The sequence below is a fragment of the Acomys minous genome, assembly GCF_964271855.1.
Source record: "Acomys minous genome assembly, chromosome: 4".
Lineage (NCBI taxonomy): Eukaryota > Metazoa > Chordata > Mammalia > Rodentia > Muridae > Acomys > Acomys minous.
In genome coordinates this window covers 25,298,995-25,312,505 of record NC_140486.1, presented here as the reverse complement: position 1 = coordinate 25,312,505, position 13,511 = coordinate 25,298,995, and the positions used below count along the sequence as shown (strand labels likewise).

General features: G+C 39.7%; 1 protein-coding gene across 3 annotated transcripts in view; it reads right to left on the bottom strand.

Annotated features, from left to right (window-relative positions):
- Positions 1-1,251: 1,251 nt before the first annotated feature.
- SPINK13 (serine peptidase inhibitor Kazal type 13) overlaps positions 1,252-13,511 on the bottom strand; it is a 33,192-nt gene continuing 20,932 nt past the window's right edge. Inside the window, exons 1-6 of one of the 3 annotated variants that reach the window (XM_084780842.1) lie at positions 12,449-12,520; positions 9,165-9,227; positions 8,485-8,580; positions 2,598-2,635; positions 1,824-1,951; positions 1,252-1,518 (exon numbers count right to left, since the gene is read on the bottom strand). In XM_084780842.1, coding sequence (XP_084636968.1) covers positions 1,470-1,518; positions 1,824-1,951; positions 2,598-2,635; positions 8,485-8,563 — 294 coding nt within the window. In that variant the 5' untranslated portion in view covers positions 8,564-8,580; positions 9,165-9,227; positions 12,449-12,520 and the 3' untranslated portion in view covers positions 1,252-1,469. Of the gene's footprint in view, positions 1,519-1,823; positions 1,952-2,597; positions 2,636-8,484; positions 8,581-9,164; positions 9,444-12,448; positions 12,521-13,511 lie in introns of those variants that run through there. The other 2 variants (XM_084780843.1, XM_084780841.1) reach the window with 2 other exon arrangements.

Below are 13,511 nucleotides of genomic sequence, written 5' to 3'. Positions count from 1 at the left end.
AACCCCTGGGGCTTGACTCCTGGTCAGGCAGTGATAGTGGAGCTACCTCGGCAGCCACAGAAGCCCGTTACATCACCACTGCTATCTGTGTGCTGACCACTGGTGAAGGACCGTCTGGGCTTGCACCTCATCAGCTTCAGGCATCCTCCTGCTTCCTCTGCCAGGCTTAGCCCGGCAGCTGGAGAAAGGGCTGAAACACTTTTGGTATCATCCCAGGCTAACGAGACTCCAGAGTTTCCATTGCTGTCTGATATCGCCCGTCTCATTCTAAAAGAGCTAACTGTAACACACAGTGGAAAACTCCATTTTCACCTCTTTCAGTGAGACTGGAAGCCTCGCCTAGTGCAGGGGCCTCACCCTGAATGCTCTAAGCTGCCCGTGAACAAAAAAACGGGACCTTTGGTCTTGAGGCTTGTCTGTTCTCTTCCAGCAGCAAGCACTGGCCTATAGGACGCGGAAGCTAGACCAACGTCAGATTGTTTACTTTTCTGTTGCTACGGTAAAACACGATGGCCAAGCAACTTATACAAGAAAGAGTTTGTGTGGGCTAATGGCTCCAGAGGGACATCATGGAGAGGCAGCGAGCATAGTGGCAGTCACAGCAGCTGGAGCAGCAAGTTGAGAGCTCACGTCTTGAACCACAAGCACAAAGCGGAGAGAACAATCTAACGGTAGGGTGAGGCCGCCATCTCTCAAAGCGCATGCCTAGTGACACACTTCCTCCAGCAAGGCCACACCTCTTAAACCTCCCCAAACAGTACCAACAGCTATGGACCTAGTGTTCAAATGCCGGAGACTATGGGGAACCTTCTCATTCAAACCACCACAGCAGCTTAAGAGTCTGAAACATAGATGAGCGGACATTTAGACAGAAGTAGAAGATGCCCTTGTCAATTATATTTCTTAAATCCTTAGTTCCTAAGCCAACCACTAGCAACACTCATTGCTAAGTGATAGGGCATGTCTTACGACACGTAAGTTCATAGCTGCCTTAGTAGCAGTGGCTCTCAATCTGTGATTTGCAACCCGTGGTTAGGCGATGCTTTAACAAAGGTTGCATGTCAGATACGCTACATATAAGATATTTACATTACAGCCCACAACAGTAGCAAATTTACAGCTATAAAGTAGGAACAAATAATTTTGTGGGCAGGGGTGGGGGGTTGTCACCACAACTGGAGGAACTGGGTTAAAGGGTCACAGGGTTAGGAAGGTTGAGAACGACTGCTTTAAATTAACAGTTCACAGGAATGAATATCAATCATTTTATTTATTAAGATGTTTACTTGCAACAAATATGACCTTTTCTCATTGTTTGTATTCCTTTGTTTTCCCTCTGTCTTGAAATTTAAGTGTGGCACAGGGATGCATAGACTTCACAAATTAAACTCCTCCAATCCCCACAGAGATGGTTCCCAGAATGGAGGAATGAAAAGCACAAGTCACGAGTGAAGGTCTTCCATTAGCAGCTACTGACACTTTCCATATTTGACAAAGGCAATATGAGGTCCAAATTCCCTGAAGAAAAGAGACAGAGAGTCAGTTCCTTAAAGAAAGTGGACGTTGCTCTTAAATATGCTTCCACTGCCTTCTAAATGAAGTCCCAAAGTGGGGGATGCTTCTACAGTTCCATGCAGGCCGTCTTCTCCACTCCTGTTTTCCATGTCATAGTTTATACATGCCTGCTCTATGGTTTTGTTTTTTTTTTTTTTGATTGATAAAAATGCATCATGAAAAATTTCAAGTTTCTTTGGTATCTTGACCCTCATAAAGTAAAAAAGAAAAAAAAAACCCACTCTAGTAATATTTGATTTTGAACTTACCATTTAGCAATACAAAAGAAGCACTCGTTTTGGTAGGTAACGCCATTTGCAGCACAAACAAACGCTTCAACATCTGGACAGATTGCTTCATATTCGGGGTCTATTGGGTAATACATTTTGCATGGGGGCTGGAGACAGAAACATCACAGGAATAAGTGTTTGTCTTTCCCCATTATTGGTTGCCTTTCGCTTAGAAAATCACATGAGATAATATTAAATCCTACTAGCTGAATGTTAAGGTATGTCCTGCCTTCTAGATTTTCATCAGGTAAGCTTTTGTTTCTTCTTAGTGCATATGTATCTGCTTCAATGATAATCAAAATAGAAACCCTACTAAACTCCAAGTTCAGAGTTGCCCTTGGACCTTGTCTCAGATCCAGTATGCTATTGTATAAAAAGTTACTGAGTCGAGGAATTTATGTGTTGGTGAACTTAGAGTGGACAGGGTTTCTCTGTACTTGGTAAGAATTAGGAATATCTCTTGAGACCAGGGATAAGTGAGATATGTAACTGGGCAAGTAATGGTTGTTATTTTACTAATAGCTGTATCTGATAAGTATGTTTTTATCTGATTATAACATTTACTAAAATATGTTAGTATATTATAAGGATTATGCTACTGGGAGGAAGTCCATCCCAGAGAGATAAAGTGCATGCCCAGCCAAGGGCCCTGCGACGATCTGTCAAGGTCCTTCACCTCTGTGGAGTTTTAGACACCTTTGAGGACAGTGATTGATTAGAAAGAGAGCCTAGAACTGTAGAATTCAAGTTTACCTTTGGCCAGGTAGAATGGTTACGTGATCTCATAAATCCTGCAAACAAAGAACAAACACGTGCAGTTAAAAGAAATAGTGCATGATGGGATATGATCTCACCCAGTAGTCACTCACCTGCATAAAGCTATGTAAAATAATTTACAGCAACAGAACTTATAGGTGATATTCACTTATTTATTTATTTACCGTGTGCCTAATTTCCTTTTTAAAATTTTTTTTATTTTTATATGTACATTTTTATTATTACCCCTATATAAAATAAAATACATACAACAAGAAGAACCACAAAAATCAGGAATTATAATAATGTTACATTCATAGTGTTTTGGCTATTTGTATTTGGCAGCCTTGAAGAAAACGCCTTTCCTATCTTGGTGAGTCTAAAATTCTGAATGTAAATCAATATCTATCATATCTCATCTCTGTCAATTTAAAATATCTATCTAGACCTAAAAACATCTTAACCCCTAAACAACTAAGCTTAATTGTAAAACTAAACTATTTGTTCTTCAACTCCATCAGAGACTTGAGAAGGAATAAAACTTAATTACCTGAATAAGCAGGAAGTGCAGGTTAGTAGCTTCCCAAGTGAAACAAATAACAGACACAGTTTACTGCCTGAACAGTAACACAAAACTCTCTATAGTGTTAGAACATCACCTCCAGACTTCTGGCCCAGTATATCTGACACACATATTTGTGAGGTAGGAACTATTGAAGATTTGCTTACCCTGTCTTAGTAGAGTTTGGCCATCGACTCTGCCTGCATCCATGTTTGCCCATTTTTAGGCAGAATTCTGTCTGTGGCAGAAATGAGGACAATTTCCCTAGTGGCTTGTTTGCCACATTTGAAGCCATCTCCATAAGGAGGTTCTTTGATGCTTATCATCTTCTTTGTGGTCAGTTGGGTGTTGCCAGGAATTAACCTGTCTTATTGTCAATGAATCTTTAAAATAGTAAAAACATCTTTAAATGCCATATTCTGTAGGTCTCTGAGGTTTTTGAAGACCTTATCTGTTTTACCTTATCTATCTACAGAATCATATGTGTCTGTTAAACCTAGGATGTATATTCTTGTAATATAAGTAGCTAACTTTCAAAGCTCACACTGCATTTGCGAATTTGCTGCCTCACCGAGGAAAGCACACTAGGATTAGTCTGTGTCTCAGCTGTAGAGAGCTTGTCTGGCATGCGTGAGATCCATCTGAAGTTTCAAAGTTGCAGTTGACTTTTCCTTGAACTCATCACTCCCAGTTCAGCGAATTTCTTCTGAAGATGTACCTCCAGCAACACAAACACTCAGTGCATAAGATTATTTACTGACGCATCATTAGCTTTACACCCTAAGCAAATCAGGTGCTCAGACAGAACAGTTGCCAAATGGTGTGCTGGGTCTGCCCAGGATTCTCTGCAACTGAACAACAGAAGAAACAGAAGGAAGAGCCCTGTGAACTATGACACCTTGGACTTCCAAAAAGCTTCACAAGTTGGGAGTGTAAGTTGCAGATAGACATCTGCGATGTGGTATCTTCCTGGAAGGAGCTAGAGAGAAACAATGAATAAATGTTCTTTGGATAAAAAGCACAGGAAGCCCAGAGAATGGAAACTGTATTCAAAAAGGTCGGCTGGGCGATTAGAGCAGAAAGAAAAGTGAAACTGGCAACGTTAGCTCTTTGCATGTAACTTTTTGTTCGTTTTCCTTTCAGTAGAAATAATTTCAAATTGGACCTGGCAAAACAGCTCAGGGAGTTGAAATACCTACCGCACAGGCCTGAGGGCTGGGTCGGGTCCCCAGAGTCCACAGTGGATGGACCTGATTCCTGAAAGCAGTTCTCTGACCTCCACACATACACAAGGCCCCTCATGTGCACACACCGTATACAAACGCTGCTCCCATGGGAACAAATGAAAGGGCGACTAGCCTAAAGCCTTCTGGTGAGCTGAGAAACTCCTGACAGGAAAACTGTCACTCTGAGAGCATCTGCAGGCAGTTAGGAGCTAGGAGGCTCTTGACAAGGAACATACAGGTAAGAACTTCACTTAAAATTTACAGCTTTGGGGGATGCAGAAAACAGACCTGCAAATGGCATTGTCCACCCCTAATTTCCCTTTTCTGCTCTGTAAAACCCTTAAGCCTTCTATCCTTTGATGCACAACCTCTTTTCCCATAGAAAGATACCTGCCCTTCATTGTTTTAATAAAGTACAACATATATCTGTAGAAATTGATCCTCTAATTTTGGTGTTTTTGAAACAAGGTCTCCCTTTGTGGGCCTGGCTGTTCTAGAACTCATTATATAGACCAGGATGGCTTCAAAATCACAGATTTTTCTGTCTTTTTCTTGGAAGTGCTGGGATTAAAGGGCTATGGAACTATGCCTGGCATTCCTTCTTCTTCTTCTTCTTCTTCTTCTTCTTCTTCTTCTTCTTCTTCTTCTTCTTCTTCTTCTTCCTCCTCCTCCTCCTCCTCCTCCTCCTCCTCCTCCTCCTCTTCCTCTTCCTCCTCTTCCTCTTCCTCTTCTTCTTCTTCTTCCTCTTCCTCTTCTTCTTCTTCCTCTTCCTCTTCTTCTCCTCTTTTAAAAATTTCACATTACCTTATTCACTACCTGCCTAACAGCAGTAATAATGATATTAAAGAAAAAATTAAGAACAAAGTAAACTATTTAAAAAATAGTTTTATGGTTTTTCCTGACCCATGCATTATGTGAAAGCATATTGTTTAGTTTTCAAGTATCAGAGGACTTTTTAGAATAACTTCCTTTGCTGATGAAAAATTTGTCCACGTGATCCACTATATATTTATTTATTTGCTCAAATTTAGAACTTGCACAAAATATCTCCCATAATTCATATTACATCTCCTATGAAAAAGGCTCCACAAATTAGAATTCAATATTGTTCTAGTGTCATGTCTGTTAAGGTAACAAATATCTTGACAAAGAAAAATGTTGAGAAGAAAGGCAGTTGGAGCACAATTCCAAGTTTTAATTGATTGTTTCTGAGACATCAGGGCAGGAAATCAAACAGTGCACTCACATCATATCAGCAATCAAAGTCAGATAAAGAGTACATACATCCTTGCCTGCTTGCCTTGCTTTCAGCAGGCTTCATCTTCTTATACTTTCAGGATGCCTTGCATAGAGTGTGATGCCGCCCACAATGGGCTGGGTCTTCTTACATCAATTAGCAGTCAAGACAAGCCACTGGCAAAACTGATGTAAATAGTTCCTCTTGAGACACTCTTCCCAGGTGATTCTAGGTGTCAAGACTTAAAGCTGGCCAGTACAACGTATATTTAGTTTTTCTTTAGAATAACATTGAATGACTGAAATGCTATATTCAACGTTGATTTGGGTCAGTTTTACTGTGTCCATTTTAGTCAGAAAATAGGTCTCTTTAAATATGGTTTCTCTCACTATATCTATTTGTTTTCACCTCGATGATGTTTTCTTGATTCCCTTAGATTAAAAAATCTTTATACATTTATTTATATGTTTACTTAAAAATTATAAATATATCCATGTGTGTGCATGTGTGTGCCTGTGTATTTGTGGTTACAACTATGTCACAGAATGCTTGTGGATATCAGAGAACAACTTATGGGGGTCAACTCTTTCCTTCCACCATGGGTCCTGGGAATCAAACTCAGGTCATCAGACTGGGTGGTGAGCATTACTGCCCCCTAAGCTATCTGGACAGCCAACAGGTTAGTTCTATTTATTTATTTACTTAGCTGGGATGCATATGAAAAAGAACACAGATGAAGGTTAGAGGACAACTTGCAGGACTCAGTTCTGCTTCCATAACAGATACATGAATTGAACTCAGGTTATCAGCCATGGGATCAAAACCCTTATCTAGTGATCAGTATTAATTGATTTGATTAATCCACTCTTTCTTAGACATTCACCCAAAAGAAATAAAATAACAAACCATGTAGTCATGCCGTGGATATCTATGTTTACAATAGTTCAATATAAGAATAATTTGGATGCCCACCAATGGGTCACATGTAGCATAGCCCCACATTAGAACATCCTGTAGATGTAAAAAGTGGTGCTTTGTTGATAAGTAGCCTCCGACTCCAAGTTTAAGAAACTAGATTTGAGATGTAACAAGAATAAATGAATAAAAATAAATAAATAAATAAATAAATAAATAAAATAAAACACTTACTTCCACCTCCCCCCAAAATAATATTTTATACCTAAGTTTGTAGAATGTGTACCTGGATGTGGAGTACACTGGGGTGTTGGGCATGGAAGGAGAGAAAAATAAACCAAGGATTATTTTGTGAATGAGGCTTATCTTTATTATCTTTGAATATTGAGGTGTCACAAGTATCTACGTATTGAAAGATTTACCAGCAATCTAGATGTTTTTGTGTTAATATATTCATAGTGCTTGCTGGACATACTCAATGGCATTTATTTGAACCAAACATTGTACCTATTCCAGTTTATTTAACTCAGGCTTATTATAAATAAGAAAGGTAAATAAGACAGGGTACTGCAGAAGTTCCATACAGAACAGTTAGTTAGCTGATGGCAACTATATTGTTTCAAGCTTTATTTGTTTACTTATTTATGCGTTTATTTTTAAATTCTTTTTTATTTTTTTACATACACATTTATATTGTAACACATGTATACAATAATTATTTATTTATTGTATGTGTGTGTGTGTGGTATCTATTAGTGCACATGTCACGAAATGCGTGTGGAACCATGAGGACAGTCTTGTACGGTTTGTTCTCTTCTTCTACCTCTCCGTATGTTCTGTGGGTTGACCTCAGGTTCTCAGGCTTTTACAGTGGCTATCTTTACCTGCTGAGCCATCTGCTGGCCCAGCAGCTACACTTTAGCATTTGTTTGTTGAGCATTTCATATGTATTACTTGTTTAATGTGGAGCTAAATTTTAGAAAATTGGTGACCTACATACGCTATAGACTCTGCCTCTCTGATTTGTGACTTGTTTGCAAACGTACTCATTTCCCATGGCCGTTTTATTTAAATTTTCACAAATCTAGTGACTCAAAATGACATAGATTTGCTGCCTTGAAGTGTTGAAGATAATAAGTGCTGAAGTCGAGTTGTCTGTGGGCTGCACTCTGTTAGAGATACCTAGGGATGAATCCATTATCTTTTGGCTTCTATGGGGCAGTGGAGTTCTCTGAGCTATTGCCTTGAATCGCCTTCACCTGTTCACAGTTTCCCATGGTACTTTTCACCTCTGGTCTCCTGCCTCCATCTTCTATGAATCCTTGTGATTATAAAAATCCCAACTGAATGCTGTAGGTATAATCTATTTCCTTACCTCAAGCACATCCACAAAGTCCTTTTGGCCATGGAAAGTAACATATTTACAGGTTCCGAGAATTAAAGATCACATATTGTAGGACCATTGCATTATCTGCAACAGCAGGCACATGGATCTTGTCTTTAAATTAGACCACTGGCTTTTATTTCTCAATTACTCAGGCACACACCAGCATCATTCTTACAGATGCCTGTGTTCTTCGTTGGCATTTCCCCCACTGTCATGTTTCAAAGAAAAATTTAATACCACATAGAAATGCACAGTCTTTTCTAGGAAGAGACATCATGTCCACGCATGCTTTACTTGGAATGAGAGTGTTACAGTGTTCTCAGCACAGGAGGACTCGGTTTGGTTCCAAACTTAGAGCTGAAAAGAATCTTCAATGCAGAAAGCAAGGCTGAGTTTTCCTCTTAGGAAAATACATTTTAGGTATGAGATTTGGTCTAGCAAGCTTTACATTTCATATTTCAGAAAAACACTCTGCATTCAAAGTGAAAAAAAATGATCTCCCCCCCCCCCCCACACATACTTAAGAAAACCAAATTGTTATCTCCAAGATTGCTCACCTGGAAAAGTAACATGTGTCAAAGTCGACAGCACCAGCGAGAGTGCGAGCCTATGGTGCAAGCAGCTGCCTCTTCTCATGTTTTCTGTGATGATGACTAAGAAAATGTCGTTAGTTTACTCTCAGTCAACTGTACAAATAACTTTTCAGCAGGAGGAAACCCATCGCCCCTGGGGATACTTTGCCAGTAACTTTATCCATGGTGAGTCCCACATAGGCTACAGGCACTTAGACTTGAGAGAGCGTCTTTGCTCTAAATAACGAGAAAACTATACCAATAATCAGTCTCTCTCTCTCTCTCTCTCTCTCTCTCTCTCTCTCTCTCTCTCTCTCTCTGTGTGTGTGTGTGTGTGTGTGTGTGTGTGTGTGTGTGTGTGACATCCTGCCTAGGATAGAAATTAGGCTCAAGACTTTCCAAGTCCAAAGCATCGGCTTAACCTACTCAATACTACCTTTTCTCAAAATTGTAGCCATTGGTATGTAAAGGAATGGGTGAGGCTCATGATAAGTGAAGCTTTCCTGTTTTCACAGGCAGAGGAAACAAAAAGACAGTGTTGAAAACCAAAATAAACAAAGCTTAACAATGAAAACCATAAAACAGAAGTGGGTGGGGTGGTCTGAGAGATTAGGAACCAAGAGCTATGGCCAGTGACTACTGACAGAGGAAGCAAAAGGAGTTACCTGAATGAACCTTCCGTTGTTAGCTTGACTTACAGCTGGCACCAAGAAGAGCTAGTTCGGGACCTGTGAAGGCATAGGGGTGGGTTCTCTGCTCAGCTGAGTGACCAGTAATTTGGCATGAGTTTACACTGAGTTTGGTCCCTCTTTCAAGCCATGCCCTCTGATGTTTTATGCTTCAGCAGGCAAGGAGAGACCTGGAGGTTCTGATTGTGCTTTCCGGATATGAAACACTGGAAATAAAAATATCTTAAATATCAAATGTTTGTAAAGTAAGTTAATGACCTGTTGCATTCCAAACTGGTAAATGTTCTTGGCAGAACCCAGACTGCACCCAGTTTTCCCACATTCCTCTGCCTTTACCTCTTAGAAGTTTCACCATTTCATATTTAAGCTTTGGGGTTTTTTTCTTCTCTACTAATTTAGGAAACCCTAATATTCTTAATCAGTATTTCCAGAGTCACCCTCCCAATTTATATATGTGTTGCCCTTGACTATACCTCAAGATAGGCAATCCAGAAAACTGACCTTTGTCTGAAAAATCTCATTATACTTTAAGCATTTCTGGCATCATTGGCACTTCTGTTGTTGGGCATCTAGGACCTGTTGAAGTCCCAGGTCTTAGAAGTCCTTTGATGGGTCCATCAATCTTTTGAGATCTTGCTATAGGTTTTATGCTCTTCTACGTTTGAGTAAATTCACCTCTGATTTGTTTCAGACCTTAGTTGTGACAGGTGGAAAAGAAATCCACGAACTGAACTCTACAACCCCACTTAATTGAGATTCCCAAGGAAACATCCCATGTCATGTTACATTACTGCTATGTTACTGATCCCACTTCACTTTTTTCTTTTCTCCATCCCATCTGCCCTGCTCTGAGTGAGAAATGTCACCTTTTTATTACTGAATGGGATGAACATAAAGACACATGATCCACGACCCTACTCCTCGTCAGAGACATAAGAACAAGTCGTAGAGGCTTTGCTTGACAAAGTTCTGAAGACCTTCCACTGCCTAGCATGATCTCTAGACATTCAGAACAGCTGTTGAGTCTTTGCTTGACAAAGTTCCAAAGCTGATCACCACTGCCCTTAATTATTATGTATGGTCCAGGTGTAATTTTGCCTAAAACTGCTTTGAAATCTACCTATTCTCCTACAACCGCCTTTCTCTTTATTTCTCTCAGCCCTAAAGAAATTTATACTGGAAAACTTTTTCCCATAGGCAATATTGAAAGAAGGTGTCTGGCAAAAGGCTTGAGACAGTGGGAGAGTTTTGACTCAGACTATTGTGAGCAGCCAGGCAACAACTGCTTAAAACGAAAGTTAAGACTTTGATATAACAGAACCTGGTTAAATATTGTTAGCTGTAGAAAAGTAAAATTTGTTTCGTTAGACTCTGCCTTGAGAGCAATAGAAGGCTGGCTTGGAAGGTCATGCTTTACAGATATTTTATAGTAGAGGACCCATTGGAAGTTAGCTTAGGCTTGGATAAAGATGGATGGCACACCTGTTTGTTTGTGATGGGAAGCAAGTCACGATTTTTCTGTGTTAAGGATATTTAGTTTCACACTATGTTGCTATGGCAATCATAGAAACACAATGGCTTGAATCCTGGGGAAATTCGTGATTAAACTTTCCCAAATGTTGTTTAAGAAATAATTATCAGGTCATACTGACCATTACTTGGAAAATTGATTTTTGCTGTATGCTTTACTATATGCTAAACAGAACTGTTTGTATTTCTTTGTTAGATGATTTTCTTGTTCTGTTGATTTTTTCAAAATGCTCTATTTTACTGCATGTGTGACCAAGAACCTAAGACTAGTTAGCCCAGGAGCCTAGGGTAAAACTAAATACTGTTCTAAAGACAAACAAACAAACAGCAATTAAATATCATTCTGCTAGAACCATGCCTTGTTTAGATCAGAGAAGCTTCCTCCTGCAGCAAATGGGAACAAATGCAGAGATTCACAGTCAGGCAATATGTCGAGAGTGAGAGACCTCACAACACTCAGCCCTAAACTAGATGTTTCCACCAAATCCTGCGGGGGGATCAGCCCTAGCACTTCCAGATGTCGTGGGGGTCCTTGAGCAGGGATGAATGGGAGTGGTGCAAAATCAACTCTTGAGTCAGGCCCTTGATGCAAGCTGACAGGCAGTGTTTTCCATAGCTGCCAGCAGGCAGGCACACAGGCAAGTAGACCACAGAGCACAAACCTCAGTTCTTTATTTAGTTATATTTTCCCAAGTTAATATTTCCTCCTCATCAGAGACATTTTTATCCTTAAGCATGCATTACTGGCCCGGTATCATTACTTGATAGTTGATACAACTCTATAGAAGTTGAACCACATCTTAATTTCAGGAAACAGGAGCAAGTCCCATGTCTATGCCCCATGAACTCGAAATACAAGCGCATCATTTTATTTCTTATTAACTTCAACGTTTGAACTCTTCCGCCAGCTTTGTTTTTGGCCAAAGGGCACAGCGTTTGCGGTTTCCTTTCAGCTGGACATTAGCAGCTAGACATTAGTACCCTTAGGCTATTTTTTGTATAGAAGTACTAGACACGATTTCACCTTGCAGTTAATCTTTCAAGGTCAGCTTGATGCCTAGCTAGGCATCTTTTATAGACGCCTTGAGTGCAGCAAAATGTCGCTGCATCCTTAAAGTGCTTCAACTCTAATACATTCTTTAAGAATCCCAATCTTTCCTTCTTTAGTGTGACAATTCCAAGGTCCGCTATCTGTGGCAGCTAATCTTTCCATAAAAGTCAAATCATTAATCCCAGCTGTTTATGGTTTATGCCCTGTTTATGGTTTATGCCTGTTTATGGTTTATGTTATTGGTTTATGCCCTCCTCCAAATCCACCCAAGCTTTTTCTTTAAAGTTCCAATCATAAGCACTTTTTTTTCCCCCTTTGGCGTAATCAAAGGTTCAGCTCTGGACATTTCTTTCCTGAATGCCTCATGCTTTTCATAGGCCATTTGTAAATCATAAACCATTGAAAAATTTAGTAAGGGATAATTCTTACATTTTTTTCCCCAAATTAATATTGCTTCCACATCAGAGACATTCTTATCCTTAAGCACACATTGCTGGCCAGGTATTATTACTTGAATTTGGCAGAATATCTAGCTTTCTGTGATTTTTGGAGAACCAAGTACAGGGGAAGGGGAGTCCATCAAGATAAGGAGAGAGGAGAACAGAATGAAAGCACCATTGTGAAAGTCACAGGTGGCATCGTAGCAACTGATGAGCTCAGGGGTCAGGAGGGATTGGACCTTTGGCAGGCGATGCAACTCCTGTCCGTGCAGGCTCATCTGGAGGAGATCTCAGGCTCTGACTCTTGTCAAGCAAGTTGCATGGTCTCCACTCCTGGGTCCCTGGGCACGCCTCTGCCAGCAAACTTCCTCCCTTTAAGAATCAGGGAACCCTGCAGAAGACGAAGCAGGAAGAAAGCAAGAGCCGGAGAACACCAAGAGCATAAGGCCTTCGAAATAAATGTGACCAACGCTCATATGGGGTCACAGAGACTGTGGAAGCATCTATAGCATGTGCACCAGGCCATTTGGGTATGTATCATGGCTTCCAGTTTACTGTTTTTATGGGATTCCTGACGGTGAAAATGAGCGAGTCTCTGCATCTATATCTGTTTCTTGTGCCTTCTCTTGGGCCCTTTTCATTTTGTTTGTCTTAACTAATTCCAATGTGTTAGCTTATTATAGTTTATTTTATCATTATCCTTTAGAAGCCTATTTGTTCTTTAATGAGAGACAGAAAAGAGTGGATGCAGATGGGAGGGGAGATGGGGAAGAACTAGGAGGAGTAGAAGGAGCTGAAACTGCAATCAGGATATAGTATGTGAGGAAAAAATCTTTTTTTTTTTCAATAAAAAGGAGAAAAAAGAAAATTTCTACTTTCCAATAAATCTTTACCTTATCTTCTCCTTCTCCCCGCAAATAGACTTGATACAACACATCATGTATTACTGAGTAAGATACTAGTAAACAAACATAAAAAATTTAATGACTAAATATCATTTATTTGTTCTCTTACATGATTCAGTAAATATTAGGAAGAAATCCACAGGTACATCCTATATTAGTATTTTAGTAAAGGAATCACATGGATATGTCTATAAATGCTATGAAGAGGGTTGATAAATTCATAAATTTCTAATAAAATTTATTTAAAATCCAAATTAGATGGACCCTTTTCTACCACATAAAAATGCATTATTAATCAACATTTTAGGTAAGGCATTTACTCTAAATTTTTAAAAAAACCAATAAAAAAAGAAAGAAAAGAAGCAAGGATGACAATTGTCTCCAATACCGTTTTTGA